Here is a 25,000-nt window from a genome sequence, read left to right as displayed (position 1 = left end):
TTACTTAAAAGAAACGGGCGTCACTTCGTCAAACTCAAACTCTGGTCTCTTGGGCAAAAATTCTCGGTTTTTCATATGCAACCATCCAAGACTTACCTCACTTCTTTCTTTTATCAGTCCTTCTACTTCATTACATGACCTTTATTACATCACCCTCTATTTTGACTCTGGTAGACTCATGTACGCGTGTACACTTGCATGGTATACCAGAAGCTGCTTACGTGCTCAAAGTTACAGTTCTAACATGATTTTTGAGCACAAAGTACAGCTGATGGTTTGTATTGGTCATTGTGAGCATTTGACCTGATGATAGCTTAAGATGTAGTTACACTGTAGTTGGAGGAAACAAAAGAATGTCCGTATTAAATTTAATTGCCATCGTTTAAAAAAACTCAACAGCTGAAATTTCCACCCCCAGAGCTATTAGCGAGACTCAAACAAGAGCGAGATGGATCTGTAGTGTGCCAAATAATTTACCTGTTTAACCAATCAACAGAAAATTTATTAGGAATCGTAACTATTTTGTAGAGGTAAGATAAATGAACGTTACCCTGTTAATCATACAAAATGCAATTACACAGTCCTGTAATCAAGATGAAAGAAAGAAACAAAATAAGACAAGAGTGAAATTAAGTTAAGTGAGACAAAGAAAATGTCCTTCTGGTAAACTTTTAATGCAGCTGCAGAAATTACTTTTTCAACTAAAGCCTCTTACCATCTTAACAAAAAGGTGGAAGGGCTTAAATGTTTTAGATTCTTGGCTTTCTGAGCTCTCTGGTAACTTTGTGGATTCAGAAAGTGGGAAATAAAAAGATAGAGAAAAGATTAAAAAAAAAAGTTCAAAGTGCAAATCTGTGATCCCTCAGAGCAAATATGGAAGCTCTCTGGCTATTTTTGTGCTGGAAACATGAAACCGTTTTATGTTAATGGTAATTAAATGGAATACATACTGATCATGATTAGATATTCACACCCTGTTTCTGACGGGGACGCCATCATTTCAAAAACACCTCACAGCTCAGGGCCGGTATATTTTAAACACTTTCAAAGTAAAACGCCTCCTCGTTAATCAGTGTTTAGATGGGAGGCTTCAGGTAATCAATGATCTGACTCTGATCGCAGTTAAATAAAGACTTCAATTTGACTGTCACTCAGTAACTAGGCACCCACCATGTTTCTGTCCTATCTCCAACAGAACAGGCTCTCCCAGCTCGATGATGAAGGACTTGTTCTTCTCATACTCTTCATCATCAATGATTTTCACCTCAATGATCTTCCTGTTAAAAAGAAGAGAGAAAGACGAGACTCAGTGAGAATATTCCAGATAATAAACCTTTTAGTTTTATGTTCCCCCTCATTACAGAAGGTTGTTATGGGCACATGTTTGGAGCAGTCCATTAAAACTCAGAGTCTCAGGCTGCAATCAGACACAAGGTCACTTCTGCTGCTCCAACGCAAGACATGGGTAAGGACTGACACATGGTTCTCATTGCTTAAATCTTTATACCTAATCTTAAATAATAATTAGGATACATAAAAGTAAAAAAAAAAAACGAGCATGAGATTTGCCCTCTTCTGATTCCTCATGCAGGAGAAGTCTGTGCGATGATGAAGGCTGAAGCCCTAGTTGACGTCGCCCAGCAGATATGAGGCTGCTAACATCCCCTGATAAACCATTTTTCTCCGGCTGACAGTGATGCAATGCACTGCACAGCCAACGCTGAGGTATTTTCAATCAGGAGCACCCGGGGGAGAGCCCTGAAATGCAGCGCAAAGAGTTTTCTCGGGTCGAGTGCAGCAATCAAACCTTAACAAGTAAATTGAAAAAAAAAAAAAAAAAAAAAAAAAAGTGCAGGGATATTCAAAAATATAGTGTGCACGATGGGAGCAGTAGTAGACTGAAAAATATGAGGAAATGTGTTTGTTAACAGATGCAATCATTGTCGTAATTTATTCTCTATCACTTGAGGAAAAAGCAAGTTGATAATCCACATAGTCCAAAATGGAAAGCTTACAATTTGCATCCAATGCCCTATTTGTTGCAAGGTTGACAGTAAATATGGCGTGAGGGTGTACAACAGCACTGACTTTGAATCAAGAGAGCAGAATCCCCTCCACTCGCAGACCTCGTCTTCGTTTTCATAGAGTTGCTTGTGTGAAGTTTTACTGTACATAAACAAAAGTTACCTTTGACACAGGTTGTGTGGATCTGAGGTCTAACAAATGTACTGAATGCAAGTCCTTCCACATAAAACACTTGCAGAGGCGATGATTTGAATAACGTAAACGTCCACGTTCGTTAGTTTTTTTTTTAATCTTCGTCAATGCCTTTACGTAGTACTTCAGTTTTGTGCATGTTATTCTCACAGACTGCCGGTCACTGGAACAGTGTGATATGACGGGAAAGACATGTTCTTGTGCATGTACATAAAAGACATTACGCATGGCCATTTACTTTATGCACGTAAACAATTCAAAAACATTGCTTCATAGCACTTCTAGTGGTCAAAAACTCCAAAGTGTACCTGAAGTCATAACAATGACTTTCTAACCAGTTGTATTTGCTGCTTCACTCTGGCATGGAGAAAAGCCTAGGAGCTATTTCAGGCAGTAACATTGAAATACACGACTACATCCACACACAACATGCTTCACCCTCCACAGCATCTTCCCGAGATGCAAATTTCCCCATTTCTCCCCCTGCTCTGCCAGTACCAATGCTGCTCTGCACCACCTCCAGTCCAGCAATATCTTAAACCCTACGCTCTGCTTGCTTCAAATAAACATTTCAAACACGAGTTGTCCAGCTGAAATACTTTAAATGTAGTTTATTTATCACCACATCAACTTCTCCTTAATCTCACCATGCATCAACATACGCATTTTACGCAGCATTTTAGCACACGTCTCCAAGTATCAATGCTGCTGTTTGGTGATTGGGTTAGTCAGACCGATGTGTAGAGTATATGTTCAGGAAACACATGTTCGCAATTGTGTTTTTTTTTCCTTTGCTTGTCCTTTTTATTAATATTTTGTTCCTCGTCTTTTTATATTTTATTGTCTTTAAAGGGATCACCAACTATCATGAAATACTCCAGCATTATGCCATTTATCCATTCCAAATGACAGATATTCAATACTAATTGAGTTCTGTTATTATTTGATTATCTTTAGTTTGAGTAAAACAGTCTTCCTAATCTGAAAACATCCAAAGTTTTTATCAAATGTTTAGGGCACCAAAAATGTGCATGACTTGTGCTTCCAGAGAAATTTCATCACTTTGCTCCTTTTCTGGCCTGTTTCACTCCAAGTATATAATCTTCATATCAACAATTCATCTGTGTCAGACCGGCGGAGAGGAAAAGAGAGTTCATTTCCACCTGGTTGTGTCATATGCTTCACTGTCAGCCATGTTGACTCTGAGGCTGCAAACAGGCTGCGGTTCAACAGAGAAAAAACAGGAAAGAGAGAGAAATGGAAACATGGATGGAGAGAAATGCGAGCGAGTGATGGAGGGGTACAGAGGTGGACGCACATTGTTTTCACTGGTGAGCAGCAGTGGATGAAACTGGCTGGATTTGCTGTCAGCTTGGGTGGCCAACTCTCAACAGTGTTAAAAAAGAAATTATAATATTGTTTAGTCAGATGTGAAACAAAAGAGGAACAGAAACACCTATACCTGGATGCCAAGGCATTTAGAGGAGGGAAGGAAGAGGGAGGAGAGATACTGTAGCTGTTTTATTTCATATTTTACAGCTGATTTATTTCATCACGTTCATCCGCCTGGAGTATTATTTCAACTAATGATATACTGAAGAGAAATCATTAAACCTTTATACCGAACGGGGATTGTTGGTGGTTTACCAACTGTGTCTATAGCTGGTCCATCAAACTTGTTGAAACGACATGCACGGAGCTGAAATAAGAGTGATACTGCAGCACTGCCTTTGTTTGTGTAGAACTACAAGTATTAAAGCAAAAGTACAAGAGATGGATTAAATTAGACGTGGGCAACTTTTTTTTTTTTTTTTTCCCAGAAGGCCATCCAGATTTAGATAAAGTAAGCTCAGGGCCACACATTGGAGAATTGAATTACAGCATTAAATTTATAGCGTTGAATTATGTTAAACTAGGTGAACTGTGTGGACATGACAGATTCACAGAGGGCTAAAAAAGCCTGGATTCTTCTTTGAAAAAATATCGCTGGTCAAAGTTTTTGGACGGAAGAAAGAGAAGATAATTCTATTGATATATTTTAGGAACATCCGTGTCTGTATGACACAAGTAAGTAATTCACTATCACATTTATTCCTTCCTGTTTTAAGATGCTCCAAATTATATACAGCCACCAAAAAACGGAAAAGTCAGCAGTTAAAAGAGAGGTACAGAGTTGTTGCTGTGATGTTACACTGTCTTGTCGGGTTGCTTTGGTGTAAACTGCACGCCAAAATCGAGTGGAGTAGACTAGAGCTCGTAGCAGCAGTGGTGAAGAGGCTTAAGTGAAGAGGGTTTAGTGAACTATCAATTGTGAGTGAGAAGGAAGAGTGAAGTAAGAAGTAAGAGGATAGAGACAGCTCAAGAGAGTGCTAAGGAAGCAGAAAATAAAAAGTGGGTTTTGAAAAATGTCAAACAGACGTACAGAGGGCAGGAGGAAGAGGAAGTAGAGGAGGAGGAAGAGGGAAGGAGTGAAGGTGACAGTGAGGGGGAAAGAGGCTGGTGGAGGAGTGTTAGTAATGTATAGACACCACTGAGATGGGAGGGGTTACGACACAATACACACCGAGTTCACTCATTGGGACCACACACACACACACACACACACACACACACACACACACACACACACTCACTCGCGCGCACGCACACATTTATCCATGTTTTACATCGCACACATTACACAGATTGTGGTTTGTATGAATAGACAGGCGGCCAGCCCTGCATGGGTTCATGCTTCACGAGTGATACCGAGTCTCACACACACACGCACGCAAACAATTCAGCTCAGTGTACACAAGCAAGATATGCATGAAAACATGATCCGACTAAACACCTGGGAGATTCATAAACATGGTTTAATCAAGCCAATTTACACAATGCAGACAACTGCATTGTGTGACAACAACACACGCACGCACACACACACACACGGTGACTGTTGTGCTTTCATTATTCATAGTTGGCACTGGCTGTAGCAGCACTCCCATCTGTGCCCTCTTCTCTCCATCTCGATCCCGTTACTTTTTTTTTTTTTAGCTCTTTCCTCACCTCCTCTCCCCCTTTTTATCTCTATGATGTTTTTTGATTCTGTAACCCCTGTGCAGCTGTTGCTTTAGAGACAGTGCAGAATAGACAGAAAATAGGGGAATTATCAAATCTCATCCAGGTTCGATGAGGAGACTGGTTAATCTGTCACTCGTCTGACTGCTGCACAGACAAGAAATATCCACCCCGAATTACACTTACAACAAAAGGTTTAATTAGAACACAATACAATAACCAATACTACAACAAATTGACAATTCCACACATCAAAAAGTGTCCAAGCGGGTAATATGAAAATCGAAAACCTCTGAGATCTCAGGAATAAATGAAATTGAAAAAAAAAAGGTATAAAAAAAAGAGTCGAGTTCTCAAATGTCCTACCGCCCCTATGGTTTCCGATGCTTGAGCAAAACTTCAACACAACTCTGAGCAACTCAAGTCTGTGACAACACTGATCTGGGGGCAGCTAATAAAGGTCCAGGTACTAGTGTGTGTCTTTTTGAAGACATGAAAATGTTTAAGAAACTCCTGCTTTGAAATATTAGCTGCAAAAACAATAAACTGAATTCCAAGACTAATTTTCATGATAGTCTGTGAGAGCAAAGATACAGGAGTGAAGGGGAGTCACAAACCTAGAAAAAAAATGGAAGTTATAACACAACTTTTTTTAAGCCAGTCTAAAATGATGAATCAGATATTGATGGTCCCCAGAGGATGAAGCCTAACGACACTGGTGGATCCCTTGACTTTAACTCCAGCGTCACCAGCAGGTTTTTCGCTGTTTACTGAAATGTCTTGTCAACTACTGAATGGACTGCTGTGAAAGTTGGTATTCATGCCAGGATGAACCCCATATCTGTAACAGTCCCAGGAAACCCAGGAATTGACTCAAGTGCAGGGACCACTTAGGAGTCCAAAATACAATTTCATCTGCTGGGCAAAGAGGTCACCAAACACTAAGTAGCTTGTCTTTTCACTCAACACAACCCAAAATAACTTGTCCTCAGAGATCTGTAGTTTGTTTTTCCCTGCAAATGTCCTCCTGCCTGTTCCAAAAGCTAATTTAAAGTCCAACTATCAGGTGTAGGCCTTCACAACGTAGCTTAAGTCCTGAATTCTTCTTCCCTACACAATCTTAAATGCAGCACATTACTCCTCTCCAACATTTCATGCCACCCTCTCACCCTCCCTCTCCCTCTCGCCTGCCCTCTATATTTCTACCTTGTTACTTTTTGACACCTGCTCCCCAGAAATTTCCTCTGTCAGACAGTAGTCCTGGTCTGTCAACAGACTGACACAAAACACAGACGTACACACATACCAGGTTCACTGAACACAGAACATGCACTGCCAGAAATAGAGACTCCGACCGGCAGAGATAAATAATAAAATAAAAGTGACAGTGAAAAGAGGTCAACAAAAGGTATTGTTGATTGAAAAGCTCCAAATAGAATCAAGTGAGCTGTAAATCAGTTTAATGAATAAGTTTTACATCATTCTAGTGTGTGTGTGTGTGTGTGTCTAAAGTTCTATCAGAAGTGAAGGATTGAGCGACAGTTTGATTTGATTACTTGAGACCTCATTGCATTACTTAATGGACAAAACCTCTCTACATATCTTTCCATTTTCTTCTGGCTCCAGTTCTACTTTTGATTTGCAACCACCAGACTCACTGTGTGTGTGTGTGTGTGTGTGTGTGTGTGTGTGTGTGTGTGTGTGTGTGTGCATTATGGTTTCAGGCAATGAAAGACAGCCCACCATATTTTCAGTGAAAGCGCATCTTAGAGAAATGCAGCTAATGGCTCATTTTCTTGAGTGAGGTTGATTTACGCACACTCCAGTTTTACTGTTCATCCCTCTGCTGGAACCTCTAAATATTTCACTCTCTCTCACACACACACACACACACACACACACACACACACACAAAACATAACTGCCAAAAGTGCATCTGCTTGACTCCTTAACCCTCCTGTTGTCCTCGGGTCAAAATGACCTGCAGCTGTGTTCAATCAAATTCTATTTTATTTTCATATTTTTTGGGATCATTGGTGACAAGGAGGCTGTGAGGGTTTCTTTAAAGAATGATGACCAATGATCTCAAAAAATATAAAAAATATAGAAATAAAATAGAACTTGATTGAACACAGCTGCGGGTCATTTTGACCCGAGGACAACAAGAGGGTTAAAACAATGTCAGACAGATGAAGAGGAGACAAGGAAGAGGACATACTATATATCTTTGAACAGACCTTCAGCTGGCCACCAGGATTGTAATGATCAACGGCAACAAGAAATAGGATTATAAAAATGTGATTACAGTCCAAAAGGAAGAACAGCAGTCAACTACAGACTTTAAGAGGTCAAGTGCTTGAATCTAAGAAGTACACTGGGACACAGATCCAGGACGTTTCAATAAGCAAGTGAAGTTTGAAAAAGTCAGGCACTCAATGCATTTCTGTGTCATTGAGGGGAGTAGCCATTAAAATAAAATGCATTCAGTTCTCTTGATTCAGTTGAACTTAATATATTTTTTTAAATGCTTATTCTTAATTTATTGCAATTTAAATCTAATCATCTCTAAAGTTTATGTAAATAAAAATGAATGCAATGGTCAAAGTTGAAGTTCACTTACATCAGCTTGTTTTTCATGTTGACCTCTCCCACCTCTGACAGTGAGTTAAAGCTAAATACAGCTAGTAGCAGTTTAGAAAGGACAGCGGAGGTGAGGTAGAGGGTCAAGATTCATTTGTATTTCAATCTGAACTCCGTTAGACTGCCTATTGAGTGTATGTGAACTATACCCTACGCATTTATTGCCTTTAAATCACGGATAATACAGGCTGTCTGTCCACTGTAAGCTGCAAACTCAAATTACCTTCGACCAGTTCATTGTAATGGTAATACTCTGAACTGAGTCATCTTCCTCTTAAAGTTCACACAACGTTAATGCAGTTCGACACTGAAAAACTGCTAACATTGGACTTTGTGGGATTCTGAGCAACAGCAGCTTTTCACTTTTTAGAGATAGTTGAAACTGCAGCAAGGCAAAACTGAAGAGCTGTGTGTGATCAAATGATATGAGATGGTGTCTTTTGGTCTCTCTCTCTCTCACACACACACACACACACACACACACACACACACACACACACACACACACACACACACACACACACACACAGCTCTTCTTGTCTGAGTGGAAGCAACACACAAAACTATTTGAGGGAGGCCAAGAGAGAGAAGGCTCTTAAGGGGAGAGATATTAACCCTCTTCCGGATATCACAGAAAGAGAAACCACACAATACACACTGTGTCACCCACATACACACTTGTGCTAAGTGGTCTCCAGCTGTGGTGAGTAATAAAGTTGAAATCTCCGATGTGCGTGGGAAGATGGCGCTGCATAGGTGCAGGAGACTATTTGAGGGCGAGCAAGAGGGACAGAAGAAGATATGGACGCAGGAGGATTAGAAAAGGTAAGAGGACGAGGAGGTGAAAGGAGGAGGAAGATAAGATAAGGAAGGAGAGGACGGGGCAGAAACCGGGATATCAGGTGAGAGGAAAAACTGTGGAGGATCAGCCGAAATTTAAAAGACAAGAGGTTTTCCCTGCAACTCACGCAGGAACTCTTTAACAATAAAAAAAACAACAACACATGGATGACAACTTATTGTTCTCCAATAAAAGACTATCACAGAAAGAGGCCTCAATCTCTCACCTCTTAAAATACCACTATAATCCAAATGAGGTTAAAATTGGTAGGTTTTTAGCAAAGTTGCTCACCCAGCAGTCAAATGAGGCTTTGGAAATCATGTCACGCAGCACTCAGGGTACTTTAATAACTAATCTGCTGTAGTTGTAGGCACAGCTGGTGTTTGTTTACATGGAACAGCTGCTCCAGATGCTACTTTTGGGTGCACTACTAGGTAAGGTGCCAGCGCGAAATGCTTGTTACTGAGAAGCGTGAATGTTAAAAGTTAATAAGGCGAGAAGGGTGGACGGTCATTTTAGGAAAAAGCAGGAATCCGAATTTTGCAGGTGGACATTTTGAAAATAACGGTGTATTAAATCAAATCCAGAATAATTAAGAAGATTGTCAACAGTGTTTCAGAAGGAAAATATTGTCTGTCCCCGACAACACAAAATTAAACTGGACATTTTTTTAATGGAGTTTTGTAACTTTCTACTAGGAGGATACTAATAGTGTTGCTAATGTTTACAGAAGGTGACTTATGCTTGGTTAAAAGTGTATAAAATATAAATTCAGTCTCTCAGTTAGATACATAGATCACTAGTAGCTTCTTGTATGTTCAAAATACTGTGCAGCAAAACCACTGCAGACCTGAATATACATTACATTTCTAATGCACAGCCTGGCCTGATGATATATTACATGTAGTAGGAAGTGTCAGTGGTGCTGGGATAATTAATGTGTGAAACTCTACACTGAGCTATAATCCAATTTTTACACCAGAAGCATGACTGCATAGTGGAACCGCTATAAGTCATGGAGACATCCCAGTGTCACGGCAAAGCAAGTTATACATACACCAGTCCACCAGAGGGCAGAGTGTCAGTGTCGTGGCTTTACCTCAAAAACAATGTGCAACAAAATGTGAAAAAAATAAAATAAAATAAAAAAAAACATGTGGAAAACCTGTGGTTAGAGTTGGTGGGGAAAGAAAACAACTAGTTAAGGTTAAAACAAAACGCGAACACCAAAAACACATCCATGTTGTTTTCTCCAAGACTGACTCCTTGACCTTCTGCATGGCGATGCATGACTTACACCATTCTGCCACTTTCAGCCTCACAGATTTAGTATTTTGTTTAATGACCTCCATCACGTTACAGGTCTCTGTTGACATGCGACTTCCTTCTCATAACGAGCCTACGCTAGGCGTCACAACGACAAGCTGCCCCCTATTGGACTGGCGGGTGTAATACATGCGTCGCAGTGACACTGGGCTCATGGAGAACATACAGTAAATCCCACTTCCATCAAACAAAACCATGAATGACACTGGAGAGAGCTTCCATTTTCGCACTTCAATTTTTGTTTTGTTTATTTCCCAAACTATAGCTTCAGTTTTTCATCCAATAAAGAGAGGAAGAAGATTTTGAAGAAGAAAAGACGAGACGGGATGAAACGGAGGAAGAGTGTTACAATCTGAAACCCTCACGGCCAGGATGGCACTTATATGGTTGGCATGGAAACCATGAAGACATGAAGTAGAGTATCAACCCCCCCACACACTCGCATATACAGTACACATCATAGTCTCTTATAGAGCTCATATACTGTACATGCTTACAGTAAATTTGTACTCGGATCAGTCTCAGATTTCAAATGTGCATGTTAATGAAGTCTTATCTGCATTACGTTGTTTAGAATAAGCCATGTTACAAATCACTTCATTCACACATTACCTCACAGACACACAAATCTCTGCACGATGTACTGCAATCCAGAGGCACTATTTACTTCTCCTCCGCTGGGAATGGAGGACAATAAATGGGGATGAAGGATGAGGATGGAAGAGAAGGATGAAGAAAAAAAAAATATGGTACTCCAGTTAGAAATGTCAAGTGGAAAACAAAACGAAGGAAAAGATTGACAAGAAGAGAGGCTCAGATTAGACAGCTGGAACAAGAAGACAGAATAGTTTGGATCAAAATTAGGAGGAAGGAGAGAGGAAGAAGAGGGAGAAGAAGAAGGAGAGGAAGAGGAACAGAGAGGAAGGTATAGAATGAAGACAACAGAGTGAAGCAGGAGGAACGGTGACTGGTGTGAAAAAGGCGGATTGATGTGGTTTGATCTCAGATGTCGCCCACATGACGTTTAGAACAGACAGTGAGTGTAACACACACACACACAGGCACACACACGCACACACACACACACACACACACACACACACACACACACGCAGTATGCATACACAGAGGTAAGGTGGCAGCGGTATAGCGCACGTTGTGCACGAGACGACTCGCTCAAACACACTTTCATTTCTCACCATCCACCATCCTGACAACCTCCCTCTCCCTCCTCCTCAGTTCAGACCCGATCCGTTTCATTTGCATGAATGAGCACTGGGATGTTCAGTGGCTGCAAAATTAAGTATATGGCATGTGACTATCCACTGGATTGGCACGGGGGTATGTAATCTGCAGATATATTTCTGTTCCAGTTTTTGAAAATATATTCCTCTGATGTGTTTATACTTTAAGAAGGAGAGCAAAAAATAAACAATAAAAACTGCTGCTCGTCTCTGCAGCTATGTACCAATTGAGAATTCTGCCCTCCCCCCACTTCTCTTTCTACCTGTGTTGTGTGTGATGTGGTACTTGAAGACTGTCTCATGAGGACGTAGCTGCACTTAGCAGTATCCAAGAGGAATCAAAAGAAAAAACTGAAAACAGAGAGAGAGAAGAAATATTAAAGTGTAAGGAAATGTAAGAAAAACTGAGTGACTGGAGGTGAATTCAATGGTGTGGGAAGGCGGGACTCAGGGCTTACTGTTGCTGAGCCTAATGACGTCAATCATAGCAGACAGACAGACCCAGACTTTTGCCTTTTTTATATTGTAATATATAATTTGTATCCATTCAGAAAGTGAGAGAAGAAAACAACAGGATCCCAGACTGAGAGTGGCTGCGTATAGTTAGCCCCCGAAGGGAACCGCCCGACCTCCTTCGAGCGTCTGAATCTATGAGTCATTTGAAGGCTTTTTGAAGCGGCTCGTTCATCGTGGGTCAGGTTTTTTAACCAAACACTTTGACTTTATGTAATGGCTTATGTAACAGCTTGTGTTGCCAGCCATTTTGCGGGAGCGCCGGGTGCAGCTCAGTCCTGGAAAACACTAAACTGTGATCATAGAGGCAACAAAGACTTCACTTGCACAGAGACAACTAACTTATGAGAACAATTATGAATCACCAACAAAGCAGCAATTTATTTTGTCCTTCTGGAAGGCGAGGCAGGCACTGTGCAGATTTTCACAGCTACTGTTTCACTTATAAAACCAAACGCAGAGGTTAAGTGGTGTGTGATTTATTGAAAAACAGCCACAAACACAGAATGTAGCAGTGTAAGATGTGCAAGATGACATGTGACAGTCCTTCGTTAAATCTAAAGAGCCTCTTCCCAGGCAACCTGACTAAGTCAGGGGAGACGGCCCAGTATCACGCCAAAGTGTTTAATACACCCGTCAGTCCACATTAGACTCACGTTTTACCTTGTTTAGGCGTAAAAAGTACTCGAGCAGGGTTGAAGAAGTGGGTCATGTGACAGCGATCATGTGGCAAGGTACAAATAGTGATAAAGTCCACATGGAGAGGAGGGTTAGGTTGACTGCAAGGAGACTTACCCAGGAGACCTAGGGTTTGAGTCCACGAGAAGGCATTGTGGATTTCTTTTAAGTCAATGTAAGTAAGTTACTTACATAATGTAATATATTTAACCGACGTAAAGTACATTCAGCAACATCACTGAAGCAAAATTCCTTATTTTAATCCAAACCATGCTCTTTTCCTGATCTTGATCAAGTAATTATTTCCTAAACCTAAGCCACCTTACTTGTCACACCTCGCTGAGGTAAAACGTGACACTGACACAGTATCGTGTTGTGGACTGACGTGTGTATTACATGCTTACGTGTGATATCAGGTTCAGAGCGACACACTGCCTTAAAGACCAATTCAGGGAACAAATAACTTCTGCCTCATTAATCCATAAAGTGCAAGCTTCATTGCCTTAAAACAGTCCGGGGTTCAGGACCTACCAGGAGTCCACTATACCTCCGAGCAAATGTTTATTGGCTTTGAAGCTGCAGTGAAATTCAGGTTTTTAAAGCTGTTTTTTTCATAAACAAGAAAACATGGCAAATGATTTTAAAAAAATGTCCCCAAATTAAACTTTTTTTTGGCATCTTATAACAAAACCTTAAAACCTAACATTACATAAACATGACCTAATGTCGCTTTAACTCGACAGTGTTACAGCTCAAAGTTGGCATTAAGGGGTTGCCGCGGCGATGAACAAGCTACATGACAAAGTGGCCACCCTCGCTTTGTTGCGGTGTTTCAGAGCGTGTTGTTTAAACGCTGTCAGTTCACGCTCTCCTGCGACTGCAAACCCTTTCAGCAGCTTTTAATTATACATTACCATCAGTTTTTTTTTCACAGAGCGGAGAGATGCAGGAAGAGACGGATGAAAAGGACGAGAGATGGAGGAGAAAGGTTTGGGGGAGAAAATGAAACAAAGAGTATGGAAATGCAGAAAAAAAAATAAACAAGGATGTGAATGTAAAGATGAAGGATGGATGAGTCGACAGGGACCACCGACTGATGGAGAGATTAAAGCCAAAGATGCAGCGCGTTAAACATGGGGTGCGAAAAATATTTGTTTTTAATGAAAACGAGAGCTGAAGAGACGGAGAGGAAGAGGAAAACAGATACACCAGGCTTCATTTTAAATGCTCTTTAACCAATCTCCATCTTTATCATGGTTGGCAAAATCATGAAAAACAAGCAGATGCTGAAGACAAAGTGAGATAAATGATGGCCACTCGTCCTTCCTCATCCGTTATCATCCCTCGTTTTTTTACCCCTCTCCTCTCCATCATCTCTTCTCATCTGTTCTCATGTATGTTTTAATGCGTCTCATTATATATTTATGCTCTGGTCAAGTAAGAAGCTGCCACGGAGAGGCGATCTGTTTGAAGAATGTCACAACACAAAGGCAAAATCTGCCTCTCGAGCTTCGAAATTGTTTGGATTAGTTCACTTCAGTCAATTCTCTTCGTTTGTTTCCCCTTAAACACCTTAAAGATAATTAAACTCATTTTATTTCCAGACTGATAGTATCTTGTAAATTATTTATAGATAGTTGCTATGTGTCATGAAGTTTGGGTAAAAGATGCAAACCCAACAGCAATTATTTATAAAGCTGCACAATGTTATCAAATACAAATATTCTAGATGTTTTGTGCAATATTTTGTACCCGTTTCTCTTCCAGGATTCATGGCATATTTAATCTCTTTGGAAAACTAATAGATCTTGACTGTGGCCAAATTAATCTGCTGCGAGGGTTGGGGGGGCGCCAGGACAAAAATGCATGGCTGGGCCCTGATCAGTGACCCGTTCATCCTACCCTCTGTCTATTCCTAGTTTTTAATAAAGCAAGAATACAAGTTAGACACATCTACTTTGTGGCATTTAGTGTGGTAAATTGATTAATCACAAATTCATTAAGGAATATGCTGCAAGCAGCACCACTCTGAAATAATAAAGGTCTTGAAACTTTGTCTGATGCAGAGATCCTCTTTAAGATTTGCCTGACGGAAGCTACCAAGTGAATTTTGTGCTTTAGACTATTAGGACTGATCTTTCTAAACTCTGATTGGCAGGTGTGAATTCATTTCTAGTAGTCTGACACCTCTGCAACGGTTGTTTTTTGCCACTTTGAATTAATGCACCAACATTAAACTGTAGACAGAAACAATGAGGATTATCGAAAGAGCTGGGGGCTAGGATTATAGGTGTGACCAAGTAAAATAAAATAGAATGAGTTCAGTGAAAACTCAACGTGGGTAAAAAAAAAATAAAAAAAAAAATGTTAAGCTACACTGATGTTGCTCGTGCAGCTCTAACAGACAGCAGTAGAGGACATGTGGAAAGCTGCAAAGAGAGCAGCGAAATGATTACGACTACGATTAGGACATAGTTACGTAGCGGAAAGGGAGGGACCACCGACCTATTTTCAACATTGCTGCGGAAGACGAAGCCGCAGCTGTTGCTTAACGCTGCGCTGTGCAAATACACATTAGATACGTCCACATAATAAAATGGTAAAATAACCAAACAAAGTTGGCAGATGTGTTTGCAGGTGATGCATTCAAATGTCACGGTCATTTCCAGTGAGGGCAGAACGGCAGTGTGAATTTGAGACAACACTGCCCTGTCGAAATTCACATACCTCACAAAATAAGTGTACAAACAAGAAACTGCACTACATGTAAGTGTACTGACAGAAGTACATTAATTGAGACACATCAGAGATGTCTGTAGTCATGCTAACACTTCTGTGAGGCAAATGACAACAAAAGCATGCCAACATGGTCACAACATCATATGTACCACCTGCACAAGAACATTTTACTGCTTCTGGCATGCAACACTCTCTGATCAGCATTCAATGAAAACTAAATGTTTTGCAGACATGTAAAACTGTGACTACTTGGTAGTACTATTAGAGGATAAGTCAGGGGGATGCAAAAGTCATCAGGATTCATCACCTGGGAACCACAAATATTTGCACCAAATGTCCAATCTTGTAAATGATTTCATTAAATACTGCTGGTGGCACTAAATTTAAGTCTGAGTATCATTACAGTGGTTAGAATTAAAATACCTGCAGCAAATTACAAGATATCTCACTCTAAACGACAGAGGTCAACCTGCTGGTGCCACAAGATAAATAAAATCAGGGGTTCACTGAAGTCCGTCTGTCTAGCAGCTATTAAAACATCTCAGTCTTTATCCAAGTGGTTCACTAACTGACCAATGGACATTGCCATTACAGGAGCCACCAAAGTAGTGTGCCTTTAAAATAAAGTTCAATGGGTTTGGATGATAATAGGCTACAGTATAAATTTATAACACCCAGTGCATGACAAAAAGTGAAAGGTATAGCAGTTAGAATATGAATGTAGCCTGTAGTGGTCCTCACAAATACAGAAAATCTGCTTTTCAGTATGAGTGTAATGACACCTTGGTTGATTGACTGGCACTAGCAGCTCAAGGTGAGGGCTTTTAAGCAGTGGGGTATATATATATATATATATCGCCATGCCAACCGCTGCCAGCCCTGCGTGCAGATGCCTGCCAAAGGCTTTCACTCATACAGACACACACTGTACGCGCACACGCACACGCACACACACACGCACACACACACACACACACACACCTCTCTGCCCCTGGCACGGGAAATTCTACCACTCGTTTCTTTCACTCTCCTTCCATCATTCCTCCTCTCGTCTCTTCATTCACCACCCAGGGTGCCAACAGTTGGCCTTACCTTAATGTGAGCCATTCTGCTCATCCTTCCCTCTTCCTCCCTCTAGCCATCTTTTGCTCCCTCTCTTTCCACCTTGCCTTTCTTCTGCCTCTTGTCTTTTCACCCAGCGATTCATCTCTGTCTGTCCCCCCTCTGTGTCTGTCTGTCTTTCTGCCTCACACACACCCACTTCCTCCATTCACTCGTCTTCCTCCCTCTCTTTCCATTTACCACCTTGTTCCTGAAAGCTATTCATCTTCCTCTGACCACGTCGCTCTCGTCCTGTGTCCCCTTCGTCCATCTTTTATCTGTCCCTCATACTACCAGCGCAAGTGTGTTTATAACCTGGAGGTCATGAGAGGTTTTTTTTTTTTTTTTTTTATCATTTTACATCAGGGGAAATTAAAGGGAGGAATGTGAATGAGCTGCAAAGAATACTGCAGTGCATCAGGTGCTCTGTAATATACGTGAAATATAATAGTTAATGTAACTGACCACAACATCTCCCAGCAGTATTAGATAATCATTTAATAACTTTTTTTTTTTTAATTATTACAAAAGCAGAATGATGTAATAACCTTTAGTATGATTGAAATGATGATATGCTACAATTCATTATTGTAATATATATTAAAATATCTCTTAATTGTGCAATTTGGAAAGTGTGAACATATACTGACGAGAGAAAGCCAAAAGGAGTTTAGGAGTTCAAGATTAATAATCTTTAAATTGCCAGCAGCCATGCATGTCGCTGGATATGGTTCATGAAAGGAGTTAAAAAGCATGTAAAAATTAGCTCGCTTGATAAATTGCAGCCATATAAATTACACAGTTTCCATGATGGCTCACGGATAGGCTTTGTTAAACAGGTTAAAGAGGGAGGGCCGGTGTCACCGTTTTACATCCAGCAAATTGGACGAGCAGAAACTGTGGCTACATGCTCTGAATGCAGATCACATAACCAACACGTCAAAAGAAAACATGACTCCAGCTTCATTTATCAGACGGATTTTCACCTTTTCTGAGATCATCTGTTGGAACACGAGACAAAACTGTTGAACTCTTCCTTGAAAGTGTCTTATTATTATCAATATTATCAAATAATTTAGAGCGAAATTAGCGTGGATGTTGTTGATTTGTATTTTCCAGAAGTTCCTTTATCCAGTTTTTATATATATTTTTTTTTTTTTACCCACTTGGGGAGAGTGCAGAAAACCATAGAAATGACCCCCCTCATGATGAACATGTTTCTCATTTACACATTCAGCAGTTACAGAAGAACATCAGCCTTAAGTTGGAGTTATATGTGTCAACCTGATGACAAAAGTCCAACATTCACTCGGTTTTAGTTCCTTTTTTAGAGGAAAATATTGGGCTTTTAAATTTGCTAATGGCTCCAATATGTTTTTCGAGCAAGTTGCCAACTTTGTGCACTATTTGCTGCCCTGCATTAACTAGATCAAAAGTCACTGTGAATTTATGGCTCATGCCAGAATCCATGAAGTATTGTTTCCCGTTGTTGCATCCTACCGGGGGTCAACATCGAATTAATTTGGAAACTACTGGAGCGTTAACCAATCGGTGTACCATCATATAATGTTTGTTGTATGCCGTAACTCTACCACTGCTGCCAGTATTGGAACTACTTCAACGTCATTGAAATTAGCATTTCCTGTGAAATCAACAATTTGTAGCTCCCAGAAGCTAAATGATGACAGAAAGTGAAGCAAAACCATGAACTTGTGGGTTGTAAAACCAAAAGTTAAAAGATGCTAAAATGCATTATGCAGCGCAGGATCACGGCAAAGTGTGAAATCCAGACACCCGTCCACTAAAGGGAAGCGTATATTTGACACATCTTGCGTCGTCGAGACGTGAGAATGACATGTACATAAATAGCTGGCTGAGGTCATTCAAAGTTTTTCCCCCTCACCCTAACCACAAGGGTTGGCACATGGTTTTGTTTTCCTAAACCATGTGACACCGACACGCTTCCCTCTAGTGGATGGGCGTGTGAATTACACGCTTTGCTGAGATACCAGGTTGAACTCCGAGCAACATCTTCCGCATTGCACGTATTCATCTGACACATTCTGAAACAAAAATATTGATCGGTGCAGCTCCAACTATTATGAAAATAATAAAATATGATTCTCCAACTTTGTACTCTGTTTTTTTTCTCTCATTTGGTTCCTTGTTTTCCATCTTCCCCTCTTCATCCTTATAAGTCTCCAACTTCCATTTAAATCTCCCTCTTTTTACTGCCTTTTTACAGACAATATTTCTTACTCACAATGCAGACATGTTAAAAAGCATCTTTCTTCCTTTCAGTTTGTTCATTTCGTCTCCATCTGCATACAGATCTCTCCTGTTTACCCTTCCCCTGTTATTGTCCTCGCTATTTGTATTTACTGACCTTTAAAAACAGAAAGTCATCTCTACACAAACTTTATTGGCAGTGCATTTATAGCACACTGAAGAAATCAATAATCACAAGCCACAGAGTACACTAACAGGTGCTTATATAAACAGCGCGTGTGTGTGTGTGTGTGTTTATCTAAAGTCTGCCTTATGGTGACCTTTTAAACATGTAGACCAAACTTTCTTAAGCCCTATTTTTTTTTACCTTAGACAAACTCTACACACATTGACATATAGAGACAACGATAGAGAATTCAGAGGAAAGTCAAGAAGAGGATGATAAAGTGAAGGGTGATGAAGATGGAGGGCAAACATCGAAGCAGTAAGAAGAAGCAATGCAGCAAAGGCGAGTGCGGAAGAGGTGAGGAGGAACGGATGGATGAACAATAAAACGTTGAGGGATGATATATCATCCTGTAAAAGAGGGAGACAGAGAAGATATCTGTGATGGGAAGAGTAAAAAGTGAAGAGACGACACCTTGGGAAGATGGATGGTGCCGAGGTGGAGGGCAAAAAGAAATAAAGAGATTAATAAAAGAGAAAATGTATGAATTATAGGTATGTGGATGTCGAGGGCAGGTCGGGGCAAAATATTAGGATGGAGAGGAAGAGGGCTGGAGGAAAATAATGAGGATAATAGAGGGTGAGAATGAGAAAAAAAATGTGTGTGTGTGTGGGGGGGGACAGTAAGATGAAACCGACAATGAATTAAATGGAGTCGGATGGAGAGAGGAAAAGGAGCTGTACTGGAAACTGAGAAGGAGGGTGAGAGATGCGAGTTGAGATGGAGAGCTTGTGTGAGTCACATCGTCTCCTCCACGAGCTATTAGTGATTTAATCACTCTGACATCACTGTGTGTGTGTGTGTGTGTGTGTGTGTGTGTGTGTGTGTGTGTGTGTGTGTGTGTGTGTGTGTGTGTGTGTGTGTGTATGTGTGTATGTATGTATGTATGTGTGTACCACACCAGATTACCCCGGGGTAGTGCAGTCAGGAACTGGCTCATCACTCTTCCACGGCAGCGAGCGTTCATTATGTCAGAGTGAAGTTTCTCAAGCTCCGGACTGAGACCCAAAACAAGTCGCAGGTTTCCCTGCTGGGTCTGAACTTGGCTGATGGTAAGTGGTCATCCTCTGAGAGACTGATATTAGCAGTGTGACGACGTACGTGGCTGAGCGAAGATGACAGAACTGCAGCAAATGCAGTGTATTTTCAAATTAACACAAATGTTAAACAGTCCATTCATTTCAATGGAATTGTCGAGATCAGCAGACTGGCTCCGGGGTTACAAATAAAACTGTCTATTTTGCTACAAGCTCAACCTCACTGACTAACATATTTATCATGTCAACCAACGGCTAGATGTCTCCACTGCACTGATCCTTCAGGGAACTGAAACCCACACAGTCAAAATTGGTGAAACTGTCGTAGCTTATAAGCTCTTGTAGTTTCGAAGCTTCTATTTAGCCTCCTCTGTTGCCTGAAGTATGAACTGCCCCGTAAAACAGCCAAAGGAAACAATAGCTGGTGGTTTCCAAAAACGGTGTGATTACCATCCAAGCTAACAAGCTTGCAAACAGACAGTTGAGTCTTGAAAATAAAAGCAGTCATTTCTTATCTGTCACATAGATCTTTACACAAGTACAATGTGTATTAAATATGCTGCATTCCAATCACCAGGGATTGTGTATAAATTACAAATACAAGTATGTGCAATAAAAAAAATTTTTTTTTTTTGAAAGAATATTAGGAATGTGTGTAAAAAAACAACAACAATAATAACCTAACATTAAAGCTTAAAAAAAACTAAGAGTGAACAAGAACACGGGAACACAGTAGCACTGACCTGATAGGAACACAAATCAGCTAGAAACAAATATGACATGAGCTAATAGCAGTCAAACAAGTGAGATCAGAAAAATTGTGATAGCAAATTCCTAATGTAGTTGTGTGACAACATTTTGGAAACGATTTCTGCACCAAAACAGAAGTCTTGCTTTAAAAGCTCACAAAAAGTGGTTTTTCGAAGAAAGACAACGGTGGAAATGTGAGTGACAGTTTCAGAGAGGAGTGCCAATAAAGGTTTTTGAGTTAGTTTGTGCATTTGCAAACTGTGCCAATAAAACATCCTGCAACACTTCCCTGCAGAAACTAATTTGATCGGGATGACTACTGCCAGCCAAAGAAGAGAATAAATTTCATGGAAAAGGAAAGAAATGCTGTTCCATTAGTGGAGAGACCTGCTGCAGACATAGTGGTGGTAATGCCATTAGATGAAGATGAACTGGCTATCCAGTGATTGTTTTTTTGGTATTATCATGTCATACTTTCATGTGTACTAATGCCAGGACAACACAATAACTTTACTGAATGATGTCAGATTATTATATCAAGAACCCGAGTCTGCCTGTGGCAAAAACACATCCGTTTTAGTGGACGTACATTGATGAGGGGCCATTACACCAAAGTATTCCACTGCAGCCCGTTTCACAGCTGCACACTGAAGCTCTCTCTCTCAACACTCGCTTTCAAAAATTGTTTTCCCCATTAATCAGATATGAAGTCCAGTATGAATGATGACTGATTATTTGTTTGAAATTCCTCCCTGCAACACAATCCACTTCACAAACTGGACCACCATGTTGTTATTTCAGACATTTTAGAGCCAAAATATATCTTTGGAATAAGAGCAGCGAATGAAAGACTGAATACGGTTGTTATCATCCCCCTTTAAGCTGCATTTCAGTGATTTTTGAAACATGGAGGAAATTATTTAATTTAATCCAACCACCTACTGATAAATTCCTAAAACCTATAATCCAAACTGATTGCACCTGATTGCTACCACAGGAGCATTCATCACTTTTTGCAATCAGAACATTTCTCTTATTTACATGAAAATCTTTTTGCACCCAGCGATGGGACAGCACCAGACGGCCTACCAGTCTGAGGCTGCGCTATCATTTCACTTCATTTCCTTAGCTCGTTATTTCCATTAGAGCAGCATCTAATTATGCACAAACAGAGGTCACTGCTCGAGCTGAATTTAACAATCCCCTCTGACCAATCAGAAACTGTTGAGCCGTATGAGGCCATGCCTGCAGTATGTTAAATGAAGATGATCAAAGCAAAAAAAAAAAGAGAAAAGAGAAAAGAAAGAGACTTCCCTCGCCAACATTTCTCCATGCTGTCAATGGACAGAAGTTCGATGTGGGAAGAAAATAGTTCCAAAGTCCAAAACTAATGAGTAAAGCAAGAGGAGAATTGTTTTTTTTGTTTTTTTAACTTGGCAGAAAGGAGACCAAGAGAGGCCATGAGGATTTGAAACTTAATACGAAAGTGAATATGTTATGTATTGTTAATTTAAAAAAAAATAATCAACTAATTACTTTGAAGTAATTTTTCCAGCAAAACATTTCAAATATAAGTTGATTCCAGCTTCTTCACTGGTGTTATCCTTACTGTTGCTGCTGTTTTTGTCTTCTGTGACAGTAAAACAAAAATCTGACAAAACAAACAAACAGAGGATGTCTTAAGAAGTAGAAATGGGAGGTTTGGATGATTTTGACTTGAGTATTTTCATTATATTTACTTTATGCTTCCACTCCACTCCATTTTAGAGTGAAACATTTTTCTACTTCACTACATTTAGCTGACAGCTTTAGTCCCTGGTTACTTTTCAGATCCATATTTTATGATTAGTTGCTATATACGCATTAATATACATATATTAAATGCTTCAACAGTATTATGTGTTGAAATGAACTCTACCGTGACAACTTTTAAATGCTGCTCACATGTCCATGCCAGTAATTTATGTTTGATAAACGTAATCATTTTACATAATGAGTAGTACCTTCACTTAAGTAAAAGGTCTGAGTTTTCCTTCCACCACTACTTGTTAACAGAAAAAAAAAATCAGCGCACAGTATGAGGAATTTGACGCAACATGCTCGAACTATGACAAACATGCAGCTCTGAATTCAGTCAGTCTGCAGAGGAAGTGTGTAAAAACTGTACAACAACTTGCAGCCATACTGAGTAAATGGAAAAGTGTCAACCCTGCTGACCCACCCTGGAGCTTCTGCACTGGCCTTATTGGTTAGTAAACCCAACACTGAGCCCTTTAATGTGGTCTAGGCTTGGCAGGGAGGAGGCTGGTGGAACCGGGAGGCCCGAGGCAGACCGGGAGCGGGGAGTTGAGGGGGAGTGCAGCGGGTACAGAAGGGCAAGGGACCAGCCGCCTGTTGCTGCAGCTCCCGGTAGGTCTCCGAGCCGTGATTACAGGGTGTGTGCGGGGGTTTGATCACAGGGAGTCGTTGGCGCACGACTCTGACCATAGGGTGTGTTTGTGTGAGCATGTGCGCACTTGGCAGAGAAAATTGCCGGAACTGCGGGGCTAAAAAAAAAAAAACTACCACGGGGGGAAAGATGCAGGGTGAGGAAGTAAAAAAAAAGAGAGTCACAGAGAGGCTGAGAGAGAGCAGAACCAGAGAGTGACAGGGATGCTAAATGGTAGAGTTGTATAACAAAGAGGCAGATGCATGGAGGGAGAGAGAGAAGAGCCGTGACAGAGGTGAAAAAGAAGACAGACAGACAGACACAGGTGGCAGGGTTAGCATTTCAAAGTCAAAGCAGCATCAACTGAAGGCTGATTTTTTTTATTTTAGCATCATAACATCCCTTTCAATATATCTGTCTGAATCACTACTGTAAAATCTCTAAATGTTACTTTAACTGTCAAGTTGTTGGCTTCCTGTCAGAAATATGAATCAGTAGAATTATTTTACTGCTTAACAGCAGAGCTGCAAGACAAAGACACTGAGGAGGAGGGTAAAAGGAGCCAGACTAAACGGATTGAAAATGGGTTAAAATGTTGTGCGTGTGTGAGGCATTGCAAGTCGACTTACTGTACTATGGAGAAAAATGTCTCACTGTATGAGACATACTGGCAAATAAAATGATGATGATTCTTCTTCAACAGGCAAACAACAGACGGCGGCAGCCACATCGATTCTGACACGCAGCAGAAACATAATACTCTTCACACACACCGAACACAAACAGATGCGCACACACACACACTGCAATGTACACAGAAAGCCTCTAAAGTTGTTAAAGATGTTGACTTAAGCTACTTAAATTTGACTTCTCTGACATTAGAGGAGATGGAGGGAAAAGAGGAAGGAGGGCAGAGGGAGAAAATAAGAGAGTCAAAAGGGACAGAGAGGGAGGAGAAACGAGAAGAGGCGAGACGGAGAGAAAGGGAGGATAAAAGCTTTTTTTTTTCGTGTGTGCTTTCTATCCTCTCTCCTCCTCTCGTTGTTATTTTTGCTCCCTGACTGTCATTTAGACCGTCTCTCTCTCTCTCTCTCTGTCCCTGGCCTTTCTCGCCGTCAGGCAGAGCATGACTATGACGAAATGTGATTTGCTCTTTAATCTTCATAATCCACTTGGCCGATGAATGTTTTGTTTTCCTAATTAAAGAACAAACAATGGATGCGTATCTCGCACACAAGGACACACTCACAGCGGGAGGCGTTTGACAATCTGACAATTCATGTTGGAGAAAGAGATGAAAAACGTGGATACGGTTCTTAGTGTTTAAACTTTCGGTGCAGACTCACAACGGCAGAGAAACAAATCCTTAGAAGAAAACTATAAATCTGAAAAGAGAGAGTCCCTTTTCTATTTCTATAATTTTCTCCCTTTTATTCTTTATCTTTTTCTGTGTTTTTCATCTCTTTCGGTCGTCTCCTCTTTGTTGTGCGTACAATGGGAGGGATCAAAAGTTGCTAAGGCAACAAACAGGGAGAAGAAGAGGAAAGAAAAAAAAACTGTCATCCTTATGGAGATGAAGGAATCCTGACGTTCTTCAGCAGAATGAGGAGAAGGGGGGAAGTGGAGGGAGGAGGAGAGACAGAGGGTGTTTATCTGTCCATTAGCAGGCTGTTATTTGAACCTGAAAGGATATGGAGCTGGTAGAAGGGAAGGGAAGACATCAGAGGGATGTCTTCCCTTCCCTTCTGCTCTTCTCAGTGCAACTGCAGGAATACAATATGCAATGGATATGTGCCTACTGTATAAGGCTTGAAATGTCTTTCTGTAGAGTTCTTCTCTTTTAAAGCAACAGTTTATAAAGCTAGGTTTTAAAGGTGGATTCCTCCATGTTATTGGGAAAAAGGTGCCATTTATGCTGCAGTCGACAATCTAAGTAGACAACTGAAACAACAAAACAGATTTATATTATCT

At 40.6% G+C, this 25,000-nt stretch overlaps 1 protein-coding gene across 2 annotated transcripts in view; it reads right to left on the bottom strand.

Moving 5' to 3' along the window:
- Positions 1-25,000, bottom strand: part of LOC138204123 (sodium/calcium exchanger 1-like) — a 104,201-nt gene that overhangs the window by 17,316 nt on the left and 61,885 nt on the right. For both annotated transcript variants that reach the window (XM_069159270.1, XM_069159271.1), the window contains exon 12: positions 1,171-1,277. In XM_069159270.1, the coding sequence (XP_069015371.1) occupies positions 1,171-1,277 (107 nt within the window). The remainder of the gene's footprint in view (positions 1-1,170; positions 1,278-25,000) is intronic.

Source organism: Embiotoca jacksoni, unplaced genomic scaffold (assembly GCF_022577435.1).
Source record: "Embiotoca jacksoni isolate LCO1_2020_lvr unplaced genomic scaffold, fEmbJac1.0.p SCAF_24, whole genome shotgun sequence".
NCBI classification, from domain to species: Eukaryota; Metazoa; Chordata; class Actinopteri; family Embiotocidae; genus Embiotoca; species Embiotoca jacksoni.
This window is presented reverse-complemented; position numbering and strand designations above follow the sequence as displayed.